The 12,103-nt window shown below is 41.2% G+C and overlaps 1 protein-coding gene across 4 annotated transcripts in view; it reads right to left on the bottom strand.

The window, feature by feature from the left end:
• Positions 1 to 10,689: 10,689 nt before the first annotated feature.
• The window catches only part of prtfdc1a (phosphoribosyl transferase domain containing 1a), a 9,734-nt gene continuing 8,320 nt past the window's right edge, over positions 10,690 to 12,103 (bottom strand). Inside the window, exon 8 of one of the 4 annotated variants that reach the window (XM_080489872.1) lies at positions 10,690 to 11,367. In XM_080489872.1, the coding sequence (XP_080345998.1) occupies positions 11,327 to 11,367 (41 nt within the window). In that variant the 3' untranslated portion in view covers positions 10,690 to 11,326. The remainder of the gene's footprint in view (positions 11,368 to 12,103) is intronic. The other 3 variants (XR_013936406.1, XR_013936407.1, XM_080489873.1) reach the window with 3 other exon arrangements.

The raw sequence follows: 12,103 nt of genomic DNA, 5'->3' as shown, positions 1-12,103 counted from the left end.
TGAAAACCACTGGTTTGGTTTCAAGCAATCTGTGTGACGCTACAAAGGAAACGCATTACAGCGTAAATTTAAATGATCACACCGTCTCCTCCTGTGTTTTCTCTCTTCACTATGGTTCTGTAACGTCAATAAAAACAACTGCTGCACAACATCAATGTGATCCACTTATTGTCAGATATCACTAAAGACAGTAACAGCAGTACAACCCCACCAGCTCCAAGTACTTTGACATTTTAAGCATAAAGTAAAAACTGTGTAGAACCAATGTCCATCTTTAGATCAGTGAACTGGTTATCTTTGGTCAACTCCACTGAAATGCATGTCACCCGTTTTTTTTTTTATTGAGGAAGGCTGTAGTTCAGTTGGTCGAGCTGGTTGTTTTCCAGTCTGAAGTTTCAATCCCTCCTTTAACACCGAGTATGTTTCAGTGTCCTTGTGAGAGATACTGAACCTCAACTTGCTCCATGTGACGTATGAGCCTCTCGCATGGCAGCTGTGTCGGAGAGTGTGAAGTGTGCTGAGGGTTCTCAAATCGCAAAAACCACTATATACGTTAAAGTCCAGTTATATCCTTTCTTAAACTTTAGTCAGTTTTGGTATCTGTGTCTCAAAGGTCTGGAACGCAGGGAGTCCAGCCTGCATTGCATTCATACTGGTAAATGTTCAATTCAGCCTGGAAGGTAAACAGACACAGACACGGATTTGACAACAACGTTTTCACAACAACGCTGTCAGCTGGACTAACAGTGTTGGTGTTTGTACCAGCTGAGATCTTGTATGAAAGAGTCAAAACAGAGGCAAGAGTTCCAACCAAACAAAGATCTGCCGCAAACAGACAAACAGTGGTCAACCTTCCCGTCGTGTGTTTGATCCAATGAGACCCAGTTGGCCGGTGCAGTGTTCACGGGTCCATCATATTACGTCAGGGATTGGAAAGAAAGCAGCATCTCTTAAAGGGCTTGTAATTTAAATTTTAAAAAATGCAGCAAAGTTAGCTTTAAAATGATCAAACCTGTCTATTATTAAGGATAAAAACATAAACTTGTACCTGTTGTATCTTTGATGCTTTTACTTCTATGTTTAAGTATTGTTATTCGGATGTGGTTTTTGAAGTTTTCCTCCGTGAGGGAGAGTTAAGTGCTATTATAGGAAGCAGTTATTAGAAACTGATGCAAAGAAAACCTTCCCACTGTGACATTTAATGCGAGCAAAGGGAAGAGAAAGTTTGGTTTTGCAGTAACTTCTGCCACCTCTGAGACTCTGCCTCAACTTTGACCGACTTCACCGTGAAGCAGGATTTTTTTTTTTAATCGAACATTATACACATTATAGGCGGAGCCCTCATTGACACATCTTTCACTAAAATCTGCACTTTGAGCAGCTCCTTCAGCTCTCACCAACCTCTTCATAAACCGCTGCGGCGTTATGGGTTCCGAGTTACCCCGTTTCAAAAGATTTATGTCATCCATCCTCAGCTAGTTCTGACACAGTAAGAGGATTACAGCCACACACATACACACAGAGCAGCGTTGCCATTTTCTGATGATGGATTAATCCAAAACATGCCACCGCTGCAATACTCTTATGGCATGCGTGGAGCCCGGCTGCTCTCTGATGATGATTATGATGATGTAACTGCCGAAGCTACCGTGTGTAAGAGGAAAAGGATGAGCCCCACAATGTGCCATTTATCAGAGTTTGGTATGCAGACCCACAAAGAGACTCGGTAAGATTAGCGCCGCAAGTATAAAACTCTCTTTGTGCGCTTAAACAGTTGTCAGGGAAGGGGGGGGGGGGGGGGGGGAATGAACCCTATCACCCTGAATGCTGGCAGATGTGCTGTGTTGTGAGCTACAGCATTGAGCTCACACTCTGTTGTTTCCCCTTCCATGTCTGAGGAGACTCTTCAACTTCAGCGGCGGCGTGTCACGGGTGCTCAGAGAGTGGCAATACCTTTGAAACGGCGTTGACGAAGTTAGGTGGTGCGACGGATTATATTGGAGACCCGCTAACCGGTGCGTCCAGGAGCACAGACTGAGCATTGTGTCAGAAATAGACGTTCCAACAGGAATCTGGCCAAAATCAACCTCGTTTCAGGATTATAATTACTGCCTGCCGCACTGCCAAACTCTCAGAAAGGTCACATATGATGATGAGCGGAACAAAAGCAGCTCAGGACTAAACTGTCACCATTCTGCAGCTGCACACACACACACACACACACACACACACACACACACACACACACACACACACACACACACACACACACACACACACACACACACACACAGGGGCACAGGGTCCACACTCCACCCGAAGTCCTACCTCGCAGGATGAAGTTACAGCTGTGTGTTTACACTCTTCATTGTCCTGGGGTGAATCACTCCAACGTGCTGCTGCCATCATTTCATTTCAGAGCACAGAGGAAGGCGGGAGAAGTCCTGTAGCACCCACATGGAGGTGAGGAAGAAGAGGATGAAGCCAAAAACAAAAAGGATTAAAAAAAAAAAAGAAATAAAAAGATCCTAATCCACACCGACTTCCTTCCTCATGACGATCAGTGGGTGAAATCTGCACAGAAAGGATAGATGGTCAGATTATTTTGAAAAATACAGAAGATACTATGATGAGGACTGTGGTCAGCTCAGGACAACCTCACCACCTCACCTGCTCATGCATCATGACAGACATGTCAAGCGTCTCAATAACTCTAGATAGAACATATATTAAAAAAAGAAACGAAAAACTGATATTTCATAGGAATTTCATGTGTACACAAACAAAGCCCAGAGAGGAGTGTTACTCAGGAGGTAAACAACTCAGCTTTTGTAAAGCAGTGGCAGGTGCACAGACAATGTCTTTCACCTACTATACTGTGACCTTTACTTATTATTTGCACAAGAGGTAGAAAAAAAGAAAACACTTGCATGTCCAATAAAAGGGGGGAACCCATGAATCTGGGGGGGGGGGGGGGGGGGGGGGGGGTCCTTTAACAAGACGTTTAAGGATTGCGGTGTTAAAAAAAAGAAAAGAAAAAAACCCTTTCCACCAGCCATCATGAATCAAGCCACACGACAGGACAAAGTCCCCTTTTTATAAAAAGCAGAAAAAGGCAGGATTGTTGCTTTTAAACAATCAGGTCCCCTCCCGAGGTGTTTACCAAACATCGGCTGGTGTTGACAAATACATGAAGCGGGCGGACGACAGGTTGTTGCTCCGCAATCCGCCGACAAAACAAGCGGAACCTACCTGTTAGAAATAGAGAGAACTGCCGAGAGCCGGGCTGTCCATATCGTAGCCTCCGTGGATCCACAGATGGGTTTATAAAAAAAAAAAAAAAAAAAAAAGAGGCTGTCAGGAGATTACAAAGCGGGACATTCAGTCTCCGAGCGGAGCTGCACTGGCTGACCGCGGAGGCTCACTACCTGTTCGGAAAAACACGCTGCCAAACACTCGGTGAACGCCCTTCACGGAGCGTTTCTCCAGCCGGGAGACCCGACGGGAGCCCGACCGCCGGTCCTCATTCATTTCCCCCTCATTACCGAGCTCCGCTTCCCTGCTAAAATGCTCAAAATAGAGACAAAAAAAAAAAAAAAAAGTAACGTGTACTCCTGCGTGGTCCCGGCTGGCGGCGCGACAATCTGTACATAGATGGACGAATCTCCAGACTCGGTCTGAGGCTCCGCCCCCGCAGTTAAACCTCGTCCAGTCAGAGGGTCAGTTTAAATTTGGAGTTATGGAGCGGACCAATGGAAAGCGTCGTTACATAAGGATTTCAATAGAGAGTGGAAGCTGGTTCGCTCCGGTCACCGGCTGCAAAACCGCTATTCAGTGTTTCTGCTAGATTGCTGCACGGATTTGCCATTTTTTCATTACATTCAGCGATACTAGATATTCTTATTTTATCATGCACTACTATATTTACAGGAAATGCACTACTTACTCTACTAGATTCATTTGACAGCATGTTTTTAGATTAGAAATATTACTTTATACACGTCAGTCTTTGCTTGAAATGATTGAAAATCTGCTTTCAATGAAATAAAAGCATTAATCAAGGTTATTTCAATACTTTAAAAGCAGTGCAAAACAACTTGATGCATCATTAATACGCAATACTGTGAGCTGAAAACCATCATACAGACCAATATCTTAAATGATGTTTCACTTTTTTACCAGGAAAAGTCTCAAAATTCCAAACATTTCTCTCTGGATTTCTGGAAAAGCATATCTACATGCTGCTGATTATTACTGTTACTGGTATATCATGTATATTAAAAAAAAAAAAGTAACCTCAATATGACTCACTGAAAGAATTACGTTTGAAAACTTTCATTAGTTTTATGTGCACATTGCTTTGCTCAAGCAGATTTTCATAGTTTCGTTATCATACTCTCAAATTAAATGCATCAACAGGCGAACTGGCTTGACATAACAGCAAAGGTGTCATTTTGTGTCATGACAACTTAATCATAACATGATCGTTATCAATGTACAGATAATATGAAAGAAGCAGGAGGAAATGCAGAAGTTGCCAAATATTGCCAATGAATGGTTATAACATAATCCCAAAAATTCTTGGTTATATTGCAGATAAAATCCCAAATTAAAATGCTTGGAACGCTTCTTAAAAACTACTCAGGAAATTGCATAGGCAATAACAGGTGTTTGATTACATGTACTTGTATGAAATACATGCCTTCAAAGCATGTCAGATGACCAGTATAGTAAGTGAATATCATCATTTTGATTACCAAATGTAGATATAAAACAAGAATTTTCTATGTTAAAGGAATAAACGGGTTCAAATCATTTGCATGGGGTAAGGTACAAGTAAAATTATACAATTAAGGAAACAATAAAATAACAAGTCACCAAATAGATTACTTGATTAAAGTAAAACCAATACTTGCCAATTGTCATTCACTCCCCTGTTGATAATGTAAGGCACAACTATTATGTATGTCATTATGATAAGTAAAGAAGTATGTTCGATTTCATAAAAAGCTGTTTAGAGGTTCATTAGTCTAAGTCGGACCAGTACAGTCTAGCAAATACAGTGATAGATGCAGAACAAAATGTTAAATGGAAAAACCCTCTTTGCATAGCAACTCATAACTGTTTTTTGTATTTTCTCCCCACAAAGACATGCTTATCAGGTGAAATGGTGTCATCTAAGTTGGCCATCTTTCTCTCTGTATTGATCCTGTGAGCGGCTGGAGACCTGTCAGTGATATCCATTCTTTGTAAGACAAAACTGGCTCCAACACCACACAACAAAGCAATATAAAAGTTGGATGAACTCTCTTTTGAAAATGCAGCAAGTGTTTCACACATTTAATGATTCTGTTGAAATCCAGTTTAAAGCTTAAAATCATATTTCAATAAATGTATTTATCCATCCTCTTTACCATAAAGTCAATTAATAGTCACAAATTAACCTAAAATGCATGGTTTTCTTTTGCTTATATCAAAGAAGTCTAACAACAGGCTGTTTGTCTTGGATTATCTGAAAACACCTGAAAAAAACATAGTTCTCAAGCAACATTATTAAAGCTGGTAAAGAAACAATATTGACTCTCACAATTCACTTAAATAAGCAACAAGCCAAGCAGCTAATCAACACATTACTCCCACACTCTGTCAGTGAACCTCTTAAACCCTTAAAGTAAGCAAATGAAATCACAGGGACACCATTGTAAAAGAGGAAGAAAAGCCCCAGGGCCCGCACATATGCTGAGCGCTCCAGTTTCCTAACATTCAACTGGTGGAACATATTTGCCTTTCCATTATCAACTGTAACAGCGGTGTCCTTAACTTTATTATGGTGACATGTAGGCCACATGGGACTCTGCAGAGCATGAAAAAAAAAAAAAAAAAAAAGAAGAGGGCTGCACAGCTGATCCTCACAAAGACAAAGACTGACAGTGTTCTGTTTGCAGGCTCCTCCTGCAGCACAATGGAAGATGGGACAATAGGAGTCTTTTGACCCATGCTGTGGCGAGGTTTCCCCAGTTTCAGAGAGCGGCTATTGTCTAAAGAGCTGGTATACCCTCTCCAAGACAATAGAGAACTTAAACTGAAGGAATTGGGACTTTGCATTATATATAAGGAAACATGAGGTCCATATTCATCGATCAAACTCATGCCACATTGTTATTGCATTTGGCCGTCGAGCACTGCTGCTATTTTCCACACAAACAACCCCACAATCTGTGTCTCTATGGATTGCATGTGTGTGTAAAAATTCAACAAAAAAATAGAAATGTTTTTTTTCACTGCTCCCTCTCCTTATATAACGTACTTCCCCTTTTTGAAAAAAAAAAATAAAAAAATTGCTTCAGCAGTGCAGACCATATACACAACAAGCATGTGTGAGGAAGACAGTCTGCAGCCTTATAAAGAGAGCGATTGAAAAACTTTTTTAAAAAGTTTTTATTGTTTAGCTCAGGGATTTTAGACATAAACCAAAACCAGCCTGCAAGAGATTCTAATCCGGGAAGCCAAACCACCAAGCAAATTTAGAAGATTTCAAAAAAAATACTGAACTTTATGAAACAAAGTTCTTAAGAGTATTGGACAAAATATAACACAACACTGAGATCCGAGCTGAGATATCGGTGAGGCGGTCATAAACGATGGCTACCTTGTTGCTACCAAACTTGCCTCAAAGCCCTGCTGTCAGAGTAGGTTTGTAAAAACAGGCATAATGCAACAGTTACAGGAAAAGTTTTTTTTGGGACATTTCACTGTATTTTGAACCAGAAGGTTTCAATAAAATTGGCTTTATGTCGAGATTGTAGGAATTTTCGGTGCTAATTGTTTGGTTTGTGAAAATATAGACATGCTCATCACATATACTCGGTGCCACGACAAAGAAAAACTTTAAAGTTTAAATTGAAAGGTCATTATTGCACGATTTTCCACTCAAGATGAACTTGGGCTGTCTATGGCCCCTGAAACAAAATGTGTTTGACGCCTGTGCGTTAGAGGATATGCAGTTATTTGTGTCAATGGTGCGGGAAGTTGCTGATATGTTAAACACTTCAACATCTTTCAGCAGAAAATAGACATATCACTGTGCTCTCTCGTAAAACTGGAGAAAAACTGGTGTAAACTCATCACTGCAGAAGGTTTTTACAGCATAACCAGGAAACAATCTTCCTGCAGTTTGTCCTTAAAACGCACGTCGATACATCGAGACACAATCACAGTAATACAGTTATAACTCCACCTGATTAGGAAAGACTGATATAAATAATCATATTTCTAATATGAAGAGTATTTCAAAACCGATTTCAGAATATGCTCTTGACATACGTAATATCTTAATATATAGACATGCTTGATATCTTAAGCACAGCCAGCTTTCAGTAGGAGCGACTTTGGAAAATCCCAAATCTTTATTTACTCTGCAGAGTCAGAGTGACTCAAACGTTCAGAGGAGAGATTACGGGCTCTCGTGGCAGCAAAATGTTTGGCTGGATTAGGACGTCACATGAAGCCCAAGTTCAAAGCCCCGGCGACGACAGGATTAGGACAGGTGGAAACCACGTCCGAAACAAGCCTCCCTCTCCTTCGTGATTGCCAAACACGACATATATAACTTTCATTCATTAAGGACTTTTTTAAGCTGTAGTTAGGTTTGAGAATTTAAGAGGATGAGGCTCTCTCCTCACTGGAGGTTGTGTAAGTGGATCTGGCACTGAGTTCGATGACTGGACGAATCCCAGCAGCAGCAGTCAATCCATCAGGCCCTGTGGCCAGCGAGTGGCAAACTGGGACACAACACAACACTGGAGAGGATGTTCTTTCTATTTGTGTACCAAGACACGTCAGTGAAGCAGTAATTATTCAGTTCCAAACAGCAAATGAAGGGAGTATTTGATTTACCTTAAAAAGAAGCATTATGTGAGAATGTTTAAACAAACACAAAGGCTCTGAACGCTACAAAAGTGAAAGTCAGTGCTGGGTTGTTCTCTTTAGCCGATACAGCCCATTGAAAAGGAATATTTTTTCTAACGTCTCGTTTATCATCATTTATGCAGAAATCAGCCTTGAAGCTGACATTATGATTGAAAAGAGAAAAAAAGGGTGTCTAATGCATATTGTCTATTAAATGTCAAACTAAAGCAGCAAATAATTCAGAGTAAATCCAATTCTGAAATTGATTTTGATGAGCATTATATTCGTTAGAAAACTATGTGACAACTAAGTGTCGAATTAACTTTGATAACATTTGTTATTCTCGTGATTTTATTACACCATTGTAAAACATTCCAATTTTTCACTATTCTAAATGCTTTTTTATTAGCTTCATTTAAAAGCCCTAATTACTTTTATCCTGTTTTAATTGCCCTGTCTTTTAAATGTCCTTTTATTTTCTTAATATCTTGTTTTATGTCTATGATTTTAATGACATTTTAAGTCTTTCTTTGCCTTTGTGAATTGCCTCGTGTATGAACGGTGCAATAAAAATAAACATGCCTTTCCCTTAAGTATAGTAAAGTATTTACACTTAGTAACTTCACACTTGCGTTGTCGTACAAGAGAGTCTCTAACTATTGGCGAGGCAGAAACGAGTTCACAAACTGTCCATCACTTGTACGAATATGTTTCACGTGCTGTGCGGCAGAGGTGAAATGAAACAGACTGCTCTGTATCTCGCCCCAGGCATCGTATGTCACATGCAGGGACGTGAGGCCATTCACACACACAATTCTAGTTTTGTTCCTTTTGTGTCGATCACAGTTTACCTGTAGCCTATTTTCCTGTGGATGGCCCCGGCCCCCGTTCCCTGGACGGCGCACTACAAAGCAGCAGCATGTGAACCTGCGAGTCTTTTTGTCCCCTCTCGCTTTCACCAACCCCGGCATCAAGCTGGAAGACAATGGCCCTACGAGTTCCCAGGCCAGCGTGGGGGGCATTGCTACGGGGATAAGTTAACAACTACCGCACAGCGCTGATGTTTCAGGATAAGGATACACGGGGTTGCAGTTGAAGGTACAATGAGGGTCTTTGTGACTAATGCTCCACAGATATCCCAAAACCCGACAGCTCTGTGATTTGTTAATTTTTTTTCCCCCACTGTGCACCTCACAGATCACCAAAACCTGATCCGGCCTGACAGAATTCGAGCCTCTTATGAATGTTTAGTGAAGATGCTGTTCACCACCACCAGAAGGGAAACCCGAGAGGATGTTGAACCGTGGAATATGAGCTCTCCAAAACTCAGAGAACTTGCTTTGTGCCCGGCTTTATCCGAGAGGAAACTCATTTCTCAGGTTGTTTAAGTTGCACAGGCCTTTTAGCTGGAACTGGACCATTAACTTTGGCACAGAAACATGTTTGTAAAGTGCCTGAAACAACACGCAAATTCTATCATTTCAATTGTGGCATTGTTCCATAGAAGCCTCCGAGTACTTTCCCCATGTTTTAGTTCTTTAATAGAATATTTTCTAGCCACGGATCATTGCACACCTGGGTGTTTGGCGCAAGAAGCAGTGAAGGTAGTGAAAGGTGCCGACTCAGAGTAAACACAGATGATGTATTACTAATATTTCACCCTCTTTCTGTCTAGATATTGCACCGTGGAGCATTAACATATCTTGTTAGGGTCCCAAGCATAATACTTAGAGTGTGTTTGCGTTCCTGTGATGTGATGCGACGGCTGTTTGGAGTTTCAGATGAATGAAAATCAAGAGTGTGTGGCCACACGATAACACTCCCCCGGTGCATGGCGTCTAGTGAAGCGTGCGCTGGTCTGTCTGCCGACATGCACAATTGACTCTGTTAAGTCACCCCAACGGTGGCAGGACAACATATATAAACTCTTGACATGTGTAACATGTTTGCGTGTGTGTGAGTGTGTGTGTGTATTGTATGTTTGTTTGTAGTCCAGAGCCATCAGAAGGGGTGGTATTTTGAGAGCTACCCTTTACCATGAGCCGTCTCCCCCAGAGATGAAGGGCTGACTGAAGCACTTGAAGCCTTGAAAAAAACAGCGGAGCTGCTCTTTTATGTTTGACTCACTGCTGCAATACAAAACAGGGCAAGAGTAGGTGTGAGGACGGGAGCTGAAGCTGAAGGCTTTTGGCCAAAACGACATAACATGTGGAAGTAACACCTATATTCTATGCCCTTTAGTCATTTTCAGAAAATCTGCGCGCACAAAAAAATAATAATAATAATTTTGCTTGGCATTCTCAATGATCAGATGCAAAACATAGAAAATATCCAGAAGTTACAGCTTAATTGGCCCCCACCCCGTGGAATCCTATGTGCTGTCTTGTGACATGTATTATGTTGTAATATGCTGGATGCTAAATGTGCTGAGGTGTTTTTTTCTTATATTCCAGACTTTACTCTAAGGAGTACTGTCTGCAATGTGACTTCTTTTTTTCTCCTCCCTCTCCCAATGTTGTCTTCTTCTTTCCATCTGTGCTTGATGTAATTTCGTTGTACTGAAAAGTAGAATGACAATAAAATGAATCTTGAATCTTGAATCTAAACTAGCAAGTGATTGTGCAACCTTCAAGTCAATTACTTAATTATCACTTAAGGCACAAATAAGCTTCACATCAGGCCACAAACCCGCAATTCCAGTGTTTTGCAGTTGCATAATGTCATTTGTTATAACAGCCTAAAAGCAGACCTATTATGCTCACTGTCAAATTTCAAATTTCTGAATTCCATACGAAAAGATTTAATGAGTCGGGATTGAACTTTACACAGCAGAGTTATTCAAACCTGGGATGGTCAAACCTAGTTTCTACACCAATAGAGTTTAAATGTACATAATACAAGGTGTGCTTTTAAAATAAGTCAATGCACATAAATTGTGGCTGCGACTTTTTCAATCTTAAATTTTCACGCTTGAGGCTTTAATTTCCAGTGAGGTCCAGTTCAAGTTGGAAACAAACAGAATCAGTGTGGTGTGGAGACGCCGCCCAGCCTGCCTGCTGCGCCCACTGTGTGTTTTCCATGAGTCAGAGCGGGCGTCATCCGGGCGAGGGGATGCCAACGTCCATAAGCTCCCTCCATCTGTCACCAACGTCCTCTCCTGGTGGGCAGTCTTTTATTTCTTTGTTCCTGGGTGCATCTCAGAAAACATGGAGACAGCAAGGACAAGGCAATAATTACATCAAACAAATAATTTTTCTTTTATTGTGAAAAACACTCGACAGTGTCCTCTCAGAGGGTTTGGCTTGCAATGATACATAGATATACATAAAAGTCATATTATTTAGAATATTTGGAACTCAAGTCATTAAAACGTACAACACATTTTCAAATGACTTATAGTTTGAATCCTTCTCAAACTTTATACTTCATCTTTCCAGTTCTGCTGATGACACAGATGTGCTGAAAGAAAAGAGGTGGGAGAAAGAAGAATTAGCCTTTTCTCATTAAATCTTAAATGAATAAATTGTTTCAGTGTGTTTTCCTCTTCTCCAGAAACAAAAATATCAAGACCAATCTCCGCATGCGAGGAATTCAGAAAGCAACATTAAAACCCGCAACAATTTGGGCCGAGGGAATGTAATCTACAAGGATATGACACATTGATCCATCTAACTTTGGGTGTTCACAATGTTCAGCTCATATTTCGTCTGTGGTGCTGAGGACAGATGAGAGGAGGGGACTTCAACTCCGAAGATAATGAGATCCTAACCTTCACATTCCACAAGATGCAATCCTTCAAAACTTGCAAAATGAATACCACCCGTTCAGACTCACAGACAGTATGTGCAGCGCACACACTGAACATAGCGCGACACACATAAAGTTATGGGAGTCAGACTCTGTGTTTCACATGGGTCAGTGGTGAAGTTGAGGCCAGACAGAAAATGGCCGAGTTCACTTGAGTTTGTAGCGACGGACTTCAGACCGGCTTGAAATAAACTGTCAGCAGTGCAACAAAGGTAACAGGAGAGGTGGTAAATTTAGCTGAACGCTTCTCGAGCAACAGATTTTAAAATGTGGGGTGTGACTCCTCTGGAGAGCTCTTAACTTAAAGGGGAGTAAAATAAGAAATAACTCCATTTTAAGGGGGGGGGGGGGGGGGGGGGGGGGGGGGGGGGGCAGTAATCTTAGGACA

This window comes from Lipophrys pholis (genome assembly GCF_963383615.2).
Source record: "Lipophrys pholis genome assembly, chromosome: 20".
In the NCBI taxonomy this organism is placed as follows: domain Eukaryota; kingdom Metazoa; phylum Chordata; class Actinopteri; order Blenniiformes; family Blenniidae; genus Lipophrys; species Lipophrys pholis.
The sequence above is the reverse complement of the archived record's forward strand: the minus strand, read 5'-3'. Positions and strand labels throughout refer to the sequence as shown.